We start from the raw sequence: 21,342 nt of genomic DNA on the forward strand, positions 1-21,342 counted from the left end.
AGTAAAAGTAAAAGTACTCAGATCTTGTAGTAAAAGTAGAAGTACTCAGATCTGGTACTTGAGTAAAAGTACTCAGATCTTGTCCTGGAGTAAAAGTATAAGTACCCAGGTCTGGTACTTTAGTAAAAGTAGAAGTACTCAGGTCTTGTAATTGAGTAAAAGTAGAAGTACTCAGATCTTGTACTTGAGCAAAAGTAGAATTATTCAGATCTTGTACTTGAGTAAAAGTATAAGTACCCAGGTCTGGTACTTTAGTAAAAGTAGAAGTACTCAGGTCTTGTAATTGAGTAAAAGTAGAAGTACTCAGATCTTGTACTTGAGTACAAGTAAAGATAGCATCAGGATGCAGGGAGTTAACAACGGCAATATTCCTGTGGTTCGTTTCCCTGTGCATTTGCAGAGCATGGTGTGCACGTGCACCTGATTGCCCTCCCCTCCCCCACGCGTCCTAAAACCCGGAAATAAGATGCTGGTTCCCTTGCAAAGTGATTTCTCCTCCATATTATTTTGGATATGTATGCAGTGTATTCATCTTGTACTTTAGTAAAAGTAAAAGTACTCAGATATTGGACTTGAGTATAAGTACTCAGATATTGTACTTGAGTAAAAGTATATGTACTCAGATCTTGTAGTAAAGTAAAAGTAGAAGTACTCAGGTCTGGTACTTTAGTAAAAGTAGAAGTACTCAGATCTTGTACTTGAGTAAAATAGAAGTACTCAGATCTGGTACTTGAGTAAAAGTACTCAGATATGTACTTGAGTAAATGTAGAAGTACTCAGATCTTGTAGTAAAAGTAGAAGTACTCTATCTGGTACTTGAGTAAAAGTAAAAGTACTCAGATATTGTACTTGAGTAAATGTAGAAGTACTCTATCTGCTACTTGAGTAAAAGTACTCAGATATTGTACTGGAGTAAAAGTAGAAGTACTCAGATATTGTACTTGAGTAAATGTAGAAGTACTCTATCTGCTACTTGAGTAAAAGTACTCAGATATTGTACTGGAGTAAAAGTAGAAGTACTCAGATCGTGTACTTGAGTAAAAGTATAAGTACCCAGGTCTGGTACTTTAGTAAAAGTAGAATTATTCAGATCTTGTACTTGAGTAAAAGTATAAGTAACCCAGGTCTGGTACTTTAGTAAAAGTAGAAGTACTCAGGTCTTGTAATTGAGTAAAAGTAGAAGTACTCAGATCTTGTACTTGAGTAAAAGTAGAATTATTCAGATCTTGTACTTGAGTACAAGTAAAGATAGCATCAGGATGCAGGGAGTTAACAACGGCAATATTCCTGTGGTTCGTTTCCCCGTGCATTTGCAGAGCATGGTGTGCACGTGCACCTGATTGCCCTCCCCTCCCCCACTCTTACTTGTAGTAAATATAGAAGTACTCAGATATTGGACTTGAGTATAAGTACTCAGATCTTGTACTTGAGTAAAAGTAGAAGTACTCAGATATTGTAGTACATATAGAAGTACTCAGATCTTGTACTTGAGTAAAAGTATAAGTACTCAGATCTTGTAGTAAAGTAAAAGTAGAAGTACTCAGATCTTGTAGTAAAGTAAAAGTAGAAGTACTCAGATCTTGTACTTGATTAAAAGTAGAAGTACTCAGATCTTGTACTTGAGTAAATAGAAGTACTCAGATCTGGTACTTGAGTAAAAGTACTCAGATATGTACTTGAGTAAATGTAGATGTACTCAGATCTTGTAGTAGAAGTACTCATATCTTGTACTTGAGTAAATGTAGAAGTACTCAGATCTTGTAGTAAAAGTAGAAGTACTCTATCTGGTACTTGAGTAAAAGTACTCAGATATTGTACTGGAGTAAAAGTAGAAGTACTCAGATCTTGTACTTGAGTAAAAGTATAAGTACCCAGGTCTGGTACTTTAGTAAAAGTAGAAGTACTCAGATAGTCTACTTGAGTCAATGTAGAAGTACTCAGATATTGTACTTGAGTAAAAGTAGATCTGTAGTAAAAGTAGAAGTACTCAGATCTTGTACTTGAGTAAATGTAGAAGTACTCAGATATTGTAGTAAAAGTAGAAGTACTCTATCTGGTACTTGAGTAAAAGTACTCAGATATTGTACTGGAGTAAAAGTAGAAGTACTCAGATCTTGTACTTGAGTAAAAGTAGAATTATTCAGATCTTGTGCTTGAGTACAAGTAAAGATAGCATCAGGATGCAGGGAGTTAACAACGGCAATATTCCTGTGGTTCGTTTCCCCGTGCATTCGCAGAGCATGGTGCACGTGCACCTGATTGCCCTCCCCTCCCCCACTCTTACTAAGCTGTGCTGTGAGTTCAGAAACAGGACAGAGCAGTGATGCAGTGACGCATCCTAAAACCCGGAAGTAAGCAACGTGATTTCTCCTCCATAGGATTTTGGATATTTATGCACTGTATTCATGTGCAATGCCTAAATTAGTGAAGTTTACACAGGCACGTGGGGGGGGGGGGGGCAGCTCGGGGGATGAGAGGAGTGCATGCAGACACGTGATGTAAAGTCTTGCTTTTACGTAAATTGAAGAACTGAAGTAAAGATCGTCTTGTTTTTTAAACGTATGCACGCCTGGAAATCCCTCTTGTGTCCACGTGTGCAACAAATATTGGAGGCACTGCTGAGATATTAATGTTTCGCCGTGTCTGTGTGTGACACCAACTCGGACGGAGTTTTCCCCTGACGGGAGCGAGCAGGGCTGGAGCACCGGACGCGCACAGCAGGTTGCAACTGGATCAGCTCAAAGAGGTGTGTGATGAAGCTAAAGTCTCAAGTGGAAATGTCATTACAAGGCGAGCTTTAACAAGACTAATAACAGAATCCGTGGATAATGTAATAAATGATGAAGAAGAGGATATTTCAATGTATCATCTAAGGAAATTGCTAAAACTCATTTAGCAAATAATGAAAAATACTGGCAACAGTGATGATATGGATACAACAGAGAGCAAAGCACAGAACAGCCAGCAAACAATTGAAGAGTTGAGTTTGGCTGAAAAATATTCACAGCTTCAGCTAAACAGTCAAGCGCTACATGATGAGGTTAGAAGACTGAGAGAGTGAACAGCACACCATTAAGTCAGGCTTTTAGTGCACATGGCTTTCATGTGGCACTTCTCTTTGTAAAAGTGGTGTAAATAATACATAATATTATACCTTCTTAGCCAGATAACGTAAGCTAGCTATTAACTTTCTTATTCAATTAAGTTGGGATAACATTAGCTTCAATAAGTTATGTGACAATGGTCATCATTAAACATCAGAATGACTGAACTGACTGAGAACCTGCTAACATTGAAATATCCTGAACAGGATCAGGGTGTAATTAATAATTAAGGCTATTCTTCTGTCTAACAGGTGAGATGGCTGACAATTAAGAAAACAGAGTTCAGTGAGGAAGAGACGACTTGGTCTTCAACAGGATGCCAGGATCACATTTTTAACACACCGTTTAAAGGTAAGTGCTTACAATGTTGTATGTTTTAAATAAACACAAGCAAATAGTGCAAATTAAATCACAATATCTTAATTTATAATCCCAACATTGCTTCCCATGGGAATCTTAACTCCAAAAAGTTACTTTTTACTGGCAGTATTAACATTTAAAGCTAGGGAAAAGCAAAAAGCTATGCAATTATTTAAGATAAGATAATTTTGTAATATTTGGTAACATTTTCTAAATATTCATTCATCAATAAATAAGCCACTTACAAAAGTCAAATGTGAGTGTTTAAAACAAAAGAAACACCATATGCCTGTTACAGACTCTGGGCATCATATAAATGGGCCACATGGAAGTTGAGCATGTTCCCATATAATAATACAAAGTTATCCCAATAACTGTTTTAGTCAAACAGTTATTATTCAGAATAAATCATATATAATTAAATAAGCATCTCTGGGGCCAATTGGGTTATTATTTCTTATTTGTTGACGTCAGTTGTGATGATTTAAACATAACCCTTTGGATGTTTTAATCAAACTTTGTTGATAAACATTTGAATGTAATGTGTCTCAGACACAGGTGAGTGAATATGTAAACATAACATTCTAACCGGCAACATGACCGTAGTTTATTTATAATAATGTGTAGTCAAATAGATTTCACACTGTTGTCTCCAGCATTGTCTATTGCTGCCCTTAGTCTTTTGGATACTTTTGCAAGGAAAACTATGTGGGAGCAGAGCACATCTTTGTTTTAGTGACTGGAACTGCACTTTAGTGTACACTTGGTTTTAGTTAAAGTTAAAGCCTTTTATTGTCATTATACAAAAAATACAACGAGATTCAGAGTGCAACTCTGTCCCAGTGTGCAAAAGCCGCCGACGGTTTTCTCTGCCATCCTAATCACTCTCTGCAGGGCTTTCTTGTCCGCAGCTGAACATCCAGCATACCACACAGAGATGGAGAATGACAGCACGCTCTCGATGGTCGCCCGGTAGAAGGACACCAGCAGCTTCTTGTTCAGTCTGTTCCTCCGAAGCACCCTCATGAAGTGCAGTCGCTGCTGGGCCTTTTTAACTGCTGCAGTGGTGTGTGCAGCTGAGGCTCTCCGAAATTTGAACCCCGAGGAACTTAAAGGTGGGGACCCTCTCCACTCTCTCTCCATTGAGGTGAAGGGGGGCGGGTTCTGGACGGTGTTTTCTGAAGTCTATAATAATAATAATAATTTTTCTTTTTAAATGTTACTTTCAACACTGTATCCAATCCAAGTATGCAAATTATACTACTAACATTCAATCTCTATTTATTTAAGTCTTGACCCCTTGATGCATCTCTTCAAGACAAGTTACTGGGCAAACACCAAACTGCAAGATGAAAACTATTGTCATTGATTGGATGCCACATCTCTGCCTATTTGCAGAGACAACTCCCCAGAAGAAGAAATAACCTGCAGTTACGGGGATGCTGACTGGCCTTTCCGCAAACAGGTACATTTACACATATAACTCAACAATAACACGTGATTCAACACATTTTATTGTTTCCGTCCAAATAATTATAGTACGTGATTAATTTGTTTATTATTGGATAGCTATACCTTTTGAGATCTTCTCTTAGTGCATTCTTGTGTTATAGGTTCATTCTACGTATATTTCTACACTTCCTAAGCCTGTGCATGTTTGAAAGGGTAATTTGAAAGCAGTCCATTGCAACCCCTTTTTGATATTGAGGTAATTCAGTAATATGGAGCTGTCTCCACAATATGTTAATGTTGTCCTTTTCAAGAGAGGACCTTTTTTAAAAAAAAAACTATTTTCTGATACAGCTTTAATCCTGTTACTAATTGAGTGATTTGTGTAGATCTGACTGAAGAAACTAAATTGAACATATTTTTAGACTAGCTATAATGGGATTTGTTACTTAAACCTGTCACACACACTGGTTTCTAGTCTTGTCCTTATGGGGCCCTCCCGTTTGGTTATAACTTAAAGTCATTTAAAAACATTTGTGCAACAACTTTTGGAATCTAAACTCAAGTTGTTGTAGGCTTAAGTTAACACTTTGTGAGCATAAGCATGGTTAAAATGGTTATCATTTACCTTAGCCTCGATGGGAGTAGTTACAAAAACCTGTCACACACACTGGTTTCTAGTCTTGTCCTTATGGGGCCCTCCCGTTTGGTTATAACTTAAAGTCATTTAAAAACATTTGTGCAACACCTTTTGGAATCTAAACTCAAGTTGTTGTAGGCGTAAGTTAACACTTTGTGAGCATAAGCATGGTTAAAATGGTTATCATTTACCTTAGCCTCGCTGGGAGTAGTTACAGAAACCTGTCACACACACTTGTTTCTAGTCTTGTCCTTATGAGGCCCTCCCGTTTGGTTATAACTTAAAATGAATTAAAAGATTTCTAAAGTACCTTTTTAACATCTAATAGTAGGTCATTGTATGTATAAGTTTACACTTCCTGAGCCTATGCATGTTTGAAAGGGTCATTTGAAAGCAGTCCATTGCAACCCCTTTTTGATATTGTAAAATGTATTGAGACCACAGGACTAAATAATGCCATGCCTTTGTTTTGATCCAAATCCAGTTTCAGATAGTTTGTATCTTCTTAGTGCATTATTGTTGTATCTCAGTTCCAGGTGACAAACGGGCATACTAATCCAGAGGGAGTTGAGGAGGAGAGGCTCCCCTTAGACTTGACTTTCCCCGAAACATCAACAAGTGACTGTGCTACGACCGAGGTATTTCAGTAATATGGAGCGGTCTCCACAATATGTTAATTTCAAGAGAGGACCCTTTTTTTAAAAACTCTTTTCTGATACAGCTTTAATCCTGTTACTAATTGAGTGATTTGTGTAGATCTGACTGAAGAAACTAAATTGAACATATTTTTAGACTAGCTATAATGGGATTTGTTACTTAAACCTGTCACACACACTGGTTTCTTGTCCTTATGGGGCACTCCCGTCTGGTTATAACTTAAAGTAATTTTAAAACATTTGTGCAACACCTTTTAGAATCTAAACTCTAGTTGTTGTAGGCGTAAGTTAACACTTTGTGAGCATAAGCATGGTTAAACCGGCTATCATTTACCTTAGCCTCGATGGGAGTAGTTACAGAAACCTGTCACACACACACTTGTTTCTAGTCTTGTCCTTATGGGGCCCTCCCGTTTGGTTATAACATAAAATGAATTAAAAGATTTCTAAAGTACCTTTTTTAACATCTAATAGTAGGTCATTGTATGTATAATTCTACTCTTCCTGAGCCTATGCATGTTTGAAAGGGTAATTTGAAAGCAGTCCATTGCAACCCCTTTTTGATATTGTAAAATGTATTGAGACCACAGGACTAAATAATGCCATGCCTTTGTTTTGATCCAAATCCAGTTTTAGATAGTTTATCATGTAGCTAACTTCAGCAACTAATAATTATATACATGGTTACTATCTTCTTAGTGCATTATTGTTGTATCTCAGTTCCAGGTGACAAACGGGCAGACTAATCCAGAGGGAGTTGAGGAGGAGAGGCTCCCCTTAGACTTGACTTTCCCCGAAACATCAACAAGTGACTGTGCTACTACCGAGGTAATTCAGTAATATGGAGCTGTCTCCACAATATGTTAATGTTGTCCTTTTCAAGAGAGGACCTTTTTTTAAAAAACGCTTTTCTGATACAGCTTTAATCCTGTTACTAATTGAGTGATTTGTGTAGATCTGACTGAGGAAACTAAATTGAACATATTTTTAGACTATAATGGGATCTGTTACTTAAACCTGTCACACACACTTGTTTCTAGTCTTGTCCTTATGGGGCCCTCCCGTTTGGTTATAACTTAAAGTAATTTTAAAACATTTGTGCAACACCTTTTAGAATCTAAACTCTAGTTGTTGTAGGTGTAAGTTAACACTTTGTGAGCATAAGCATGGTTAAAACGGTTATCATTTACCTTAGCCTCGATGGGAGTAGTTACTTAAACCTGTCACACATACTGGTTTCTAGTCTTGTCCTTATGGGGCCCTCCCGTTTGGTTATAACTTAAAGTCATTTAAAAACATTTGTGCAACACCTTTTAGAATCTAAACTCTAGTTGTTGTAGGTGTAAGTTAACACTTTGTGAGCATAAGCATGGCTAAAACGGTTATCATTTACCTTAGCCTCGATGGGAGTAGTTACATAAACCTGTCACACACACTGGTTTCTAGTCTTGTCCTTATGGGGCCCTCCCGTTTGGTTATAACTTAAAATAATTTTAAAACATTTGTGCAACACCTTTTAGAATCTAAACTCTAGTTGTTGTAGGTGTAAGTTAACACTTTGTGAGCATAAGCATGGTTAAAACGGTTATCATTTACCTTAGCCTCAATGGGAGTAGTTACTTAAACCTGTCACACATACTGGTTTCTAGTCTTGTCCTTATGGGGCCCTCCCGTTTGGTTATAACTTAAAGTCATTTAAAAACATTTGTGCAACACCTTTTAGAATCTAAACTCTAGTTGTTGTAGGCGTAAGTTAACACTTTGTGAGCATAAGCATGGTTAAAACGGTTATCATTTACATTAGCCTCGATGGGAGTAGTTACAGAAACCTGTCACACACACTTGTTTCTAGTCTTGTCCTTATGGGGCCCTCCCGTTTGGTTAGGACCTAAAATGAATAAAATTATTTCTAAAGTACCTTTATCACATCTAATAGTAGGTCATTGTATGTATAATTCTACACTTCCTGAGCCTGTGCATGTTTGAAAGGGTAATTTGAAAGCAGTCCATTGCAACCCCTTTTTGATATTGTAAAATGTATTGAGACCACAGGACTAAATAATGCCATGCCTTTGTTTTGATCCAAATCCAGTTTCAGATAGTTTGTCATTTAGCTAACTTCAGCAACTAATGATTATATGCATGGTTACTATCTTCTTAGTGCATTATTTTTGTATCTCAGTTCCAGGTGACAAACGGGCAGACTAATCCAGGGAGGGAGTTGAGGACGAGACGCTCTCCTTGGAACTTTATGTCTACATAAGCATCAAACAGTGACTGTGCTACTACCGAGGTAATTCAGTAATATGGAGCCGTCTCCACAATATGTTTATTCTTTCCTTTTCACTATGTACCAAGATAAGACCTTTTACATTTTACAATGTTTACATGTATTATTATGTACATTTAAGTAAGTATTCTGTCTGTAATAAATTAAGTGTATTCATTTACTCTGCAACATAGACATTTTCAAGTATTTGCCTTGGATGTCACAAACTACACTGGAGCAGGACTGTAAATGAGCCACACGGACATCTTCTGGAATACCATTTTGCAACTTTGATAAATTCTATAAATTATGCCAGACGCTAGTACAATGAATGGGAGCTTACAGATAAATTGACCAATCACTTTGTTGATAATCAAACTCTTAGTATCAAACAAAATGGTGTGTCTGATTGTGATGGAATAAAGTGATCAGAAGGTGTCGCACCATTAACATTCTTTCAGATCTGCAATATGGGTACTTTTTAAATGTTTTATAAGATTCTTAACTGTATGATAATAACTGGCTCTTAAACTTCTTAAACCTATGACATGTTATTATTTGTCCACCTAGGGAAACAAACGTTTGTGAAACGCAGCTGGACGTCAGCAGAAAGTGCTGCTGTGGAACAACACTTGGGTTATGAAATGGACAATCAAGAACCAGGTTCCAGGAAAAGATGCATGTGAGGATTGTATCCCTGCCGAACCTCAAGCCCTAACAAATAGGGACTGGGGAGCCATTAAGTATTACATGAACATTTCAATTTCTTCTCTCCGAATGTAAATGAAATAAAATTGAACCAAGGAAAAATACGTTCAATGTTGAAAGAAGGATTTCAAGTACCACTACCAAAACTAGGGGCTTTACCTAAACCAAACCAAATTTTCATTTTTGAATCGTCAACTAATATAAATTAAAGGGAAATCAATTGCATTCCGATTATGCTGCTAGAAAGAATCATCCATGTTTTCAAAGATTTCCTTTTTTGCTTTTAGGGTTTTCCCTCTCATGTAGTGTAGAAAATATCTTTTTGTGCATGTAAATGTTTTTCAAAGTCTAAAATCCCTCATTGAAGCATGGAAACATTTCACAGGAGAGAAACTTTATACAAATTTGAACCTCAAAATGACCAGAATATGTCATTGTTAAATGTAACTCAAAAGGAGGTAAAAGTCTACTGATTTGTTAGGCCTGTTTGTTTTGTTTTTTGGGTCATGGGATTGGTCAAGTTGTACATTTTGTTTTAACGATATAGAAACACCCCAATAATATACAAATAAATATTTATAGCATTAAAATAATGTTGTAGAGAGTTTATATGAATTATACTTTTTTCTCAAGAATTACTAATTGTTGCCTCTAAGAAAAAACAATGTTGAACGAAAAGGATCTTTAGGGGATTATTGATTTGGTCTCCATGGTGTTTCAATGTTACTGCCATGTCTACTGTCTAGTTATATTCTATGTTAAGATGAGGCTAATCACCTAAGTAATGACTTATTTTACCAGCAATGTGAATTTGTTGGTGTAAAAAATATCAGAGTAGAATGTAAATGTTCATGATGCTGTTCTGCAGTTTCTTTGGTAACAAGGAAAGTCCATTCAACTCAATAATGTCTCTAGTAACTCTGATCCCTTCCAAGATATGAAAACTAGAAATATGTGTGTGTCTGATCCCTTCCAAGATATGAAAACTAGAAAAATGTGTGTGTGTGTGTGTATAATGGACCTCATAAGTGCTGACTGCTAGAAACTGGGCCCCACTAAGTGGGTAAAAAACTAGCATAATGACAAAAGCTTGGAATTATGTTTATTTGAAGTGATTTTTGTGATTCCAATTTTTTTTCTATATTGCCTGATTTTTTACGGAGGTCTAGTATAGTTGGAAAGGGTGGACCCCACAATTGGGTAAAATCAGTTCGGGCCCCACAATTGAGTTGCACAAGGATGTGTGTGTGTGTGTGTGTGTGTGTGTGTGTGTGTGAGAGAGAGATCGAGAGAGACTCCTTCTGCAACCTCCCAAACTCTCCATCTGCCACCAGGTCAAGATACACCTCAGCACAAAGGCTCCACCACAGCCATCACCTTCAACCCAGCCAGAAAGGAGGTCTCGTATAGCACTTGTACACCCCACCTACACAGCAGCCCATGCACCATCACCCCCACCTACACAGCAGCCAGACCCACTGTCTTGGAAGACAGACAAAGACCTTGACACTGTCTTGACATTTATAATGAATAGTTGTTGAAAGTTCTGATGTTCAATATTGCAAATAGTGAGATTTTCCAGTTTCTTATATTTATATAAATAGTTGGTTGAAAAAAACATATTTATAATAAATTGTTGGTTGAAAAAAAAAGTTGAATGCTCAATTTGTATTTGTACACATCACATGAACCTTGGTATGTGATATGAAGTCATTATTCAGTCCTAATGTATCTCAGTCACTGCTGTGGTGAAAGTAGAGTGATAAATACCTATTTTACTCAAAATTTGAATTTAATGTTTTTCATTTTAGACATGAATAACACATTTATATACAGTGTAATTCAAATATTTCACTGCTTTTGTGATCCTAGGACTTTGGTAACCAAATCTAAAACACCAAAACAATTCGATCACATGAGTAAATTTGTGTTTTCACAAGAGTTTTGAAGATTTTCCAAAAATCGGATTTCACATTTTAAGCTACTTATCTCATCAAACAGTGCTCTAAGGTGAGCAATATGCATATATAGCAAGACCAGAGATTGTCCTGAACATTTTGATATTTAACACATGGGGTGCCATGTTAAAAGAAATACATTTAAAAGGTGATTTAAGAAAACATCTAAAAATCGAGAAAATACCCTTAGACTCCAGGGGGTTAAGAATGGTAAAACTGCGCCCCCTGGGTTGTCATTCCTAAATTATGAATGACAGCTTGTGGAAAGTTTGCTAGACTACTGGTTGCATGGCAACTAGGCATCTCGCGAGTTGCGGTAATTGGTTAGTACAATAAAGAAAGGATTTGTTTTGGAATTATTTTGTGTTTTTCTTGGGCGGCCCTCAATCCAATATTGGGTACCTAAATTGGCCCTCACTCATCAAAACTTTGAGAACCCCTGATTTAAATGCTCTCTAGCAAACTTCAGACGGGCCTGGACACGTCTGGCACTGCAGGATTTGAGTCCCTGGCGGCGTAGTGTGTTACTGATGGTAGCCTTTGTTACTTTGGTCCCAGCTCTCTGCAGGTCATTGACTAGGTCCCCCCGTGTGGTTCTGGGATTTTTGCTCACCGTTCTTGTGATCATTTTGACCCCACGGGGTGAGATCTTGCGTGGAGCCCCAGATCGAGGGAGATTATCAGTGGTCTTGTATGTCTTCCATTTTCTAATAATTGCTCCCACAGTTGATTTCTTCACACCAAGCTGCTTACCTATTGCAGATTCAGTCTTCCCAGCCTGGTGCAGGTCTACAATTTTGTTTCTGGTGTCCTTTGACAGCTCTTTGGTCTTGGCCATAGTGGAGTTTGGAGTGTGACTGTTTGAGGTTGTGGACAGACCTGTCTTTTATACTGATAACGAGTTCAAACAAGTGCCATTAATACAGTTAACGAGTGGAGGACAGAGGAGGCTCTTAAAGAAGAAGTTACAGGTCTGTGAGAGCCAGAAATATTAGGCGCATTCACACTGCGGTACTTTTCCCACAAAGGTTCATGTGAACTCTTTTATCGCGTTCACACCAAAAAGAGCCGGTACTAAAATTAGTTCATGTGAACCTTTTTACCCCCTCGAAAGTCCCTGCTAGAGAGCAGGGACTTTCGAGCGGCTCTCTTGTGAGAAAAGAGCTATATTTCTGATTGGCTGGGCGGATTGCAAACCACGCCCCGTAAAACTACCAAAACGTTTTGTAAAGCCGCCATTTTATTATCCTCGCATTAGCATTATTAGCATTAGCATTAGCCCAGCGCAGAAACGCAGAGAGACTAATTTATGGCAACACAAAATAAAACATGGGAGTGGTGGAGATGAGGAGGTGTCGGCGTTCTGGCGATTTACTCGGAAGGCTTCAGGAGAAGCTGCTGGGAGTCCCAGCAGCTTCTACTGAAGCCAGTCCCCAACTCCGGGGACTTCCGGCCGGGGACTTTGGGCGGCAGTATACGCCGTGAAGTGGTTTGCGGCCTGCCAGTAATCCCAAAGCAGAAGAAGAACAAGTGACGTCAGCGGCTTCATTTGCCTAATCCACCCCCAGGGACTTTTTCCAGTGTGAACGCGATCTGTACTTAGTTCATGCGAACTAAAGAGTTCACATGAACCTTTGTGGGAAAAGTACCGCAGTGTGAATGCGCCTCTTGTTTGTTTGTAGGTGACCAAATACTTATTTTACCAAGGAATTTACCAATTAATTCATTACAAATCCTACAATGTGATTTCCTGGATTCTTTCCCCCCATTTTGTCTCTCATAGTTGAAGTGTACCTTTGATGAAAATTACAGACCTCTCATCTTTTTAAGTGGGAGAACTTGCACAATTGGTGGCTGACTAAATCCTTTTTTGCCCCACTGTATACATTATTATTCATTTTAGTAAGCACTGGATAATGGTCACTTCCTACAGTGGCGTTATTTAAAACAAACCATTCACATGTATGAACCAAACAGTTTGACACTAATGTCAGATCCAGGCATGAAACTTTCCCCCTGTGTACATCTACTCTTGTGCCATGTCCATCATTAACGCATAATAGTGTTCTTTCCTCCAGCATTTCTTCCATTATATTTCCGTTACTGTCTGTATGGTTGCTGCCCCATAGACTGTTGTGTGCATTGAAATCACTAGGGATGGGAATTTGAAAGCAAATGTATATTCGAATATTCGACCCCCCAAAAAACGGTTAACCGGAATGTACATATCCTATAAAAAAAAAATTGGGTCAAAAGAATAAATAAATACATGTTCAAATAAGTATAGAAACCAAGTCAAATTTGTCAAATGTATTGAACTGGTGATCACAGTTTGACAGAAGGCCTACAGCTTTCATGCTTAAAACATAAAAAACCTACAACAGGGCCTAAGCACAGAATGCAGCTATTCAATCTCAGAACCCTCATGAACTGTTAGCGCCGGAACCTCGCAACGGCTGCGGAACGCATTTGCGCCGCATTTGGGCATAAGATGAGGTTTGAGTCTGCGTGATCTGCCTGTAGGGAAGGACAGCAGCCATATCATTGGCTAGAACTAGCTAGATCTGATGGATTTGGACAAAAACACGAGTGAAGTATAACCGGATGCGAGAGAGAGATCAGCACCTGCAGCTCTGCCCGCTGTGAGGGGCCGGTGAGCGGAGCAAGCACACCTTTAGACCTAACACATATAGCTATGGCACTGTCGTATACATTGAATTATTAAATTTGATAATATGTAATCAACTTAGGCATACCTCCCAGAAAATCGAATACCTGAATAATTATTCGAATAATCGTTCCCATCCCTAGTAATCACCACACCAAACTTCCTTCCTATGTTTATCGCCTGCTATTTTTTAAAATATGTCAGTGGTTAGATTTGGACATGGGTTGTATAAACTGATTATCCTAATGTTATCTTGTTTCCTAGGGTTGCAGATTTCCACTATAATACAGTCTCATCAGGAGATTGCACCTCCCTATATGCCACACCATCTTTGAGAAATGACTGCAGTGTCTCAGGTATGCAAAGTGGACAGGTAGGCGAGAAAGGCTATTTTGAGTCTCAGAGACCAAGGTCCTGAACACTTTGCATACATTGACTGCACGACTTCAGGTCTGCGATGTGGACAGTCCACCTCAAATAAATCACTACACAACCTGTGGTATTTGAAAATAAGGGAATGACATGTTTATAATATGCTGAAAAAAAAAACAGATATGCAGGGTTGCGAGTCTGTTTCTAAGGCCATTTTATTTTTGGTAGTCTGATCATTTTAACAAGAGAATAGGATCAAACTGAAAACATCGTAAATATGTTCTAGATACATGAATCATTGGTTCTTTTAGACCAGAACAGACTGCTAACTCAACAGGAACTATCAAAAACATCCCAATCATAGTTTAAAGTCACAACATTTTATTAAACAAACAGATTATTGGAGAAACTACTCGGCAGATTAATGAACAGTGAAACTCGCTCATGGACTTTAAGGTGAATACATTAAGAAAAAGTTTTCCCACATTCTTAACACCACTATGGTTTTAAGAGTGTGTGAACACGAAGATGTCTTTTGAGAGCATCTGATTGAGTGAAAGTTTTCCCACACTCTTCACACCAGTACGGTTTTTCTCCAGTATGAATACGGTGATGTGATTTGAGATGACCTAATTGAGTGAAAGTTTTCCCACACTCTTCACAGCTGTAAGGTTTTTCTCCAGTATGAATACGTTGATGTGATTTGAGATCACTTGATGTAGTGAAAGTTGTCCCACACTCTTCACAGCTGTAAGGTTTTTCTCCAGTATGAATATGTTGATGTGATTTGAGAGCACCTGATTGAGTGAAAGTTGTCCCACACTCTTCACACCAGTACGGTTTTTCTCCAGTATGAATACGGTGATGATTTTTGAGAGCACCTGATGTAGTGAAAGTTTTCCCACACTCTTCACACCTGTAAGGTTTTTCTCCAGTATGAATACGTTGATGTGTTTTGAGATAACCTGATGCAGTGAAAGTTTTCCCACACTCTTCACAGCTGTAAGGTTTTTCTCCAGTATGAATACGTTGATGTGTTTTGAGATAACTTGATGTAGTGAAAGTTGACCCACACTCTTCACAGCTGTAAGGTTTTTCTCCAGTATGAATACGTTGATGTGTTTTGAGAGCACTTGATTGAGTGAAAGTTTTCCCACACTCTACACAGCTATACGGTTTTTCTCCAGTGTGAATAAGCAGGTGGCTCTTTAAATTTCGAGATGTTGTAAAGGATTTGTCACATTGCTGACAGCTGTGACGTCTCGCTCTTCCTTTTGGTTTCTAGAACAGAAGGACAGAGAAAGAGAGAAAGTCAATCTAAAAAGCATAAATACACAAGTCAACACAATAAACACTCACTTAATATAAACCTTGAGTTAACAAAATACTACTTATCAACTGTTTGTGTTTATTATATTTGATACAGTAATACAGCAATATTCTAACCAAAGTATATACCAGAGGTGGGGGACTCGAGTCATATGACTTGACTCGCATATTTTTTGACTTGAGACTTGCTTGACTAACATTGATAAAAGACTCCACTTGACTTTGAATTCATGACTTGAGACTTGACTTAGGCTTGAGACAGATGACTCGAAAGGACTTTACTTTTTAAAATAAAATATTTGCATTGCCCCTAGAGGGCAATGAAGAAAAAAAAGAAAGAAAGTATCTCGTTCGCAGGAGAAAGTAGGAAGTGGAGCGCACAGGAGACAGCCGTTTCATTGCAGACTGTTATGTTTATGTGGGGAAATACATACATTATTTGAGATATATTTCAAACTCGGACTTCATTTTAGGGACATTTCGGCAAAACAGGAGAGTCTGTGAACCAGTCTGCCTTGACCTATGTATTCATGTCTGTGACTCACAGTATCTGCTGCCCACAGCTGTTTTATAGAAGAAAAACCTCCTTCACTTCATGAAATCTCTGCAGCACCAGGAGGCAGTAACGTGTAACTCAGCAGAATCTCAGAAGAGCAGCACCAGCTGCAAAGAGCTGTGTCTTCACTGTGTTTACCTTCATTAGAACAGCTAACGAGCGACCGCAGGCTGCTACGTTTTAACCACACGCACCTCTATACACACACACACACACACACACACACACACACAATGAACTGCCCAATTATTCCCCTTATTGCCTGTTTTATGATTTCAGATTTCAGAGCCCCACTCTCCATTGTTGCTAATGTTGAAAATAAAACTAGTTTCATAACCACTGTCTTTTAACTGATTTAAATGTGGAAACTGGGGTTATTCATCAGGATTTCGTAGGACTTGACTTGCTTGACTCTCACCCCAGTAACTTGAGACTTGCACATGTATGACTTACTCCCACCCCTGGTATACAGGAGACAGAGGGAGACGGCATCCTGTCACTGCGAGTCTCAGTATGCTCCGTTCGTCTCGTTTTTTTGGTCTAATTATTGTCTAAACTTTGTTGTGTCTGTATGAAACGTCATTTTGAGAGACAATACTTTTGATCCTGTGGATTACATTTGCCTTCTGCAGACCATGTCTGGCCATTCAACTTTCCAAGACGCACCCGAGTGACAGCACGAACAGGTATGGCGAGGAGCCCCGGCCTCTACGATGCTACATAGCGAGGCTATGCTAGAGCTACAATGCGATCGGCTTCCTACGAATACACCAAGCCACCTGTGCTCTTCGATATTGGATGAAATCCCTCGGGAGCCGCTTAGAAACACCAGGAAAAAGAGATGAGGAAGGAGGGGAGGCGTTCAGAATCGCCTACGGCGGAGATTCAGCCGGCCACCACTTCCATCCATCATTTTCACAAACCTGCGCTCATTGAGCAACAACGTGGACACACTAAGGACACACACAATGTACTGTCATGAATTTCTTGAGGCCTCTTTATTATGTTTCACGGAAAGTTGGCTACAATCTACAAAGCCTGAATCTCTTTCAAGTACCCGGACTCACCATTGTTCGAGCAGACAGTGATGCAAACTCGGGGAAAACCAGAGGAGGCGGTATTTGTGTGTATATTAATGATCTGTGGTCATACTCAGTAAATGTAAAACCTGTGATCCCAACGTAGAAATTCTCTGCATGACGTTAAGACCCTTTTATCTGCCTAGAGAATTCGGGTGTATTTTACTGTTTGTTGTTTACGTGCCTCCCAGCGGCAGAGGACACTGTTCACGAGCTACAACTCAGCCACCGATGCACCGGCAATAATGCTCTGGGACAAGAAGCAATGTTGCCTGGAGACTGTGTTACCTGGGTTCCAGCAGTATGTTAGGGATCACAGCAGGGAAGACAATATCCTGGACAAATGCTTTGTTAATTATAAAGGAGCCAATAGAGGTTTCTCAATACTCAAATTTCCCCTCCTCGACTCCTATCCTCGAGACTGAGGAGGGGAACCGAGGAGAGAGGAGGGGAAGCAGCAGGCGGTTAGAGAAATGAGAACTCCTCTCCTCTGAGCGGTTATTTTAAAGAGACGGCCATTAATGATGACAGGAGGCACAGCAGCCCTCTGTCTGATGGACAGATGTACATGATGACATATGTGTGTGTATATATATATATATAAATATATATATATACTTTGATTAATTCACAGTGCGGTATAATGAGACAATAACAGGCTACTGATGCGGACACACACACACACACATTTATATAAATATATACAATTTCGTATATGAGCACTCTCATAATAACGTAACACAATCAGAGACTGGATATATCCCCCCCTCTCTCTGGTCGCTGAAATAGGGAATTGAAATTACGGGCCAAAAGTTGTATTCACAAGTAGGCTATTAAAAGAGCACACCAAACCAACTGAGACCCGTCTGTCCGCCGTACCACACACACACACACTACAGCTCGTAAAGCATAATCAGGCTACAGCCGTGTATTTTTATTATGTGAAGCACTAAATGGTCTTAGAAAAATATCGACTAAAGCAAATAAAGAGAGTAGGCCTGTTATACTGAGTGATATATATTATACACTAGCAGTGTAATGGTATACGTACCCGTACCGTTTGATACACGTGTGTACCGAACAAATATAACGTTAAACGTAAAAAAAATTGAGAACGTGAACAACTTCTTGGAAGTAATCTCCGGTGCTGCGTCGCAGCGCTCAGAGTAATTTGCTCACATTGGGTTCAACGCGTCAGAGCGAGCAAGTCATTTCATTGGACGAGAGGCATACTATGAGAGCTGGTTAGAGGGATGCGTTCAAATGTAGTCAGTAATTTGAGGAACTAGCGAAATGGCGAACGCAGATAAAGTTGAGCTCGAAAATCCTCCAGCATCATTGAAGTCTCCGGTTTGGGAACATTTTGGTTTCGCAGTTACGTAAAAGGATGACGGGCAAAGACAGGTGGACCGAACCAAAGCTGTTTGTCGGCATTGTTCAACTAAAATTGGTTACGCGGCTGGCAATACATGAAACTTGCACACTCATTTGAAAAGGCATCACCCGAACGTGAATATCACCGGGACCAAAAGAAAAAAGACTGAAGTGCAAACCCAACTCCCGCTAGCATTTAAGCCTCCACCACTCGCAGAGAGTTCAGACCGAGCCAAAGCTATTACAAACGCCAAATATCCTTATGCTGCCATGTTAGCAAAGCGCTACCTGGCTGTATCTGCTACCTCTGTCCCTAGCGAGAGGGTGTTCTCCACAGCAGGAGACATTGTTAGTGCCAGCAGATCTGCCCTTTCGGTAAGCAATGTGGACAAGTTCATCTTTCTTTAAAAAAACATGAAAATACAATGACAAGCAAGTCATTATGTCAAACTGGCTACTTAGGAACTAGTACAGTACAGTTCAAATACAGATTATTTCAGTTCATCGAAATGCTGCACCTTAATGTTTATTTTATTATATTTAGTATTTATTTGAGTGAATATTCACAGTTTAATAATAATTAAAACTGCGGCCGCACTTGTGCGCGCAGTGATGAGCGGGCCCTCGCGTCCGTGCGCCTGTCGGGGAGGGCAGCCGGTCGTCCCGGCGTCAAGCAGACGCGCGCGAGTCCTGGGAAATGAGCCGTTTCTCATTTCTATAATTTTCGCGTCCCAGACTCCCAGGTCCTCCGGCAGCGACCCGGAAAAGGATGTCGTCACGCCGCCTCGAAAGAAAATAAATGTCTCTAAAGGCTCGTCGAGGATCGATTATTGAGGAGGCTGTCTGGAGGAACCGTAACCGAGGATACACTGATTTAGAGGAGAGAGGAGTGTCTCTGGAGGAGCTGTAATCGAGGGTACACTGAAGTATTCTCCTGAGACGATTAAAAGAGGTGTGACGCATGGCTGGACTTCTGTCAACGAAGCACAGCTCTGCAAACTGTTCCCGTTGTGATTATAAGTTATGTGAGATGATCAAATGTGCATCAGACTGTCTGCCCTTTGCCGTTTGTTTTCTCACTAATCATATCTCCCCTGGCTGTGAGGCTATTTCTTTTTTAATACAACTGCTTTCATTGTGAGGCGATGTTTACAGTGAGAACAGCTGCTGAGGTCAGTGCAGAAAGCAGAACAGTGTGTATAATATATATCGCTCAATAATATATGTAACAGGCCTACATTTCACACTTTATTTGTAGGCTTTAGGAGATATCTACAAATAAACAGTAGATATTTTTCATGAAACCATATAGTGCTTCACATAATAAAATATACAAGGGCTGTAGCCTGATATTTATTATATGCTTTAGGAGCTGTTTGTGTTAGTTGTAATGTGTGTGTGTGTGTGTGTGTGTGTGTGTGTGTGTGTGTGTGTGTGTGTGTGTGTGTGTGTGTGAGAGAGAGTTGATGTGACAGGTGTCAGTAGGTTATCTGACATATAAATGGTCAAAAATTGTACATTCTCCGTTAGCCTACGAGCTCCCCGTTTGAGCGAAGGACTATTCCATCTCAATGTAGCATGACATTGGATATGTGCTTAACTTGTCCTGGATTGGAATTTTTCCGAACATTTCCCTAGGAGGAGTTTGCAAAAATTTCCTTTTAAGATGCGTGATAAACGCATTTGAAAATTGCCGAGTTTTTGGGGGCGGGGCTAATGGAAGACAATTTGAAATATGTCCAGATCCATAAGGGCAATGTGTATACCGCTTTTCCTGAATATCGGAAAACCTATATGAGAGTAGTTTGGAGTAATTTTTGGCATGTAAATCGCCAAAAATTGTGTATTCACTGTTAGCTTACGACCTCCCCGATTGAGCTAGCAACTATTTTCTTTGTAATTTAGCATCATATTGGATATGGGCTGAATTTGTCCTGGATAGGAATGTTTTTCCAAAGTATCCCTCTGAGGAGTTCGCAAGAATGTGCTTAAAATGCATGAAAAACGCATTTTATTCAAAATGGCCGACTTCCTGGGGGGCGGGGCTAATGGAATCTATTTACAAATATGTCCACAACTCCATGAGGAATGTATGTGCCAAAATTCGTGAAGTTCTGAGAAACTATATGTGACTACCACACAATAGGGGGCGCTAGTGAGCAGTTTTTTTTGAAAAGTTACGTTTTTTTTTACATTCTCGAAAAAGTCGTGGGCTGTGACGTGTGTCCCAAGTTTTGCGTCCGAAGCTGATTTTATGCTTTGGCAATGTAAAAAAATCGGTATAGGCCATGCCCACATTCTGCATTTGTTACGACACTTTAAATCTCATTTCGTAGTCATCCCCAGAGAATATATTAAAAACTATTTTTTTTAAAAGTCCATCCGTACTTGAGTTATACATTTGTGGTGTTTTTGGCACCCCCTATAGTCCAAAATTCAAATGGTTTGGGGTGCCTATTTCCCAAGACAGTCTGAACCTATCCACTAAAATCTGTGGTGAATGGATACATTGTTGATGAGTTATGAGCATTTATTTCTAAGCCCCGCCTTTTTGCGAGTACGTTTTAATTCATGGCGGAAATATTTATTATTTGAACATGCTCATCTCCTAGGGTAATGTGTCTGACCCGCCACGGATGCTGTATACTAAGTTTAGGGTAACAAAAACTAAAATTGAAATTTAAGTGAATATTTCACTGTTTTGAACATTATGCCAATTTAGAAGAAAACAAATGTAGGCGGAGCTTAGTGCAAATGTGATTATTTGTAGAGCCGGTCCACCCGGATATGTGTGCAAAATTTCAGGTCATTCCGAGTTAC

At 39.3% G+C, this 21,342-nt stretch overlaps 1 protein-coding gene, 1 long non-coding RNA gene and 1 pseudogene across 3 annotated transcripts in view; 2 read left to right on the forward strand and 1 right to left on the reverse strand.

The window, feature by feature from the left end:
- Positions 1-21,342, forward strand: part of LOC117547782 — a 253,890-nt pseudogene that overhangs the window by 194,412 nt on the left and 38,136 nt on the right.
- The window catches only part of LOC117547779 (zinc finger protein 420-like), a 389,236-nt gene that overhangs the window by 155,831 nt on the left and 212,063 nt on the right, over positions 1-21,342 (reverse strand). Inside the window, exon 5 of one of the 2 annotated variants that reach the window (XM_034218595.1) lies at positions 14,765-15,390. The exons of the other annotated variant lie outside the window; for it this stretch is intronic. Coding sequence (XP_034074486.1) covers positions 14,765-15,390 — 626 coding nt within the window. The remainder of the gene's footprint in view (positions 1-14,764; positions 15,391-21,342) is intronic. 2 annotated transcript variants of the gene reach the window in all.
- LOC117547792 lies at positions 1,988-10,171 on the forward strand. The gene is made up of 6 exons (XR_004569239.1): positions 1,988-2,746; positions 3,356-3,455; positions 6,084-6,191; positions 6,930-7,037; positions 8,392-8,502; positions 9,049-10,171. It is a non-coding gene; the product is annotated as an uncharacterized LOC117547792 (long non-coding RNA).

Source organism: Gymnodraco acuticeps, unplaced genomic scaffold (genome assembly GCF_902827175.1).
Source record: "Gymnodraco acuticeps unplaced genomic scaffold, fGymAcu1.1, whole genome shotgun sequence".
Lineage (NCBI taxonomy): Eukaryota > Metazoa > Chordata > Actinopteri > Perciformes > Bathydraconidae > Gymnodraco > Gymnodraco acuticeps.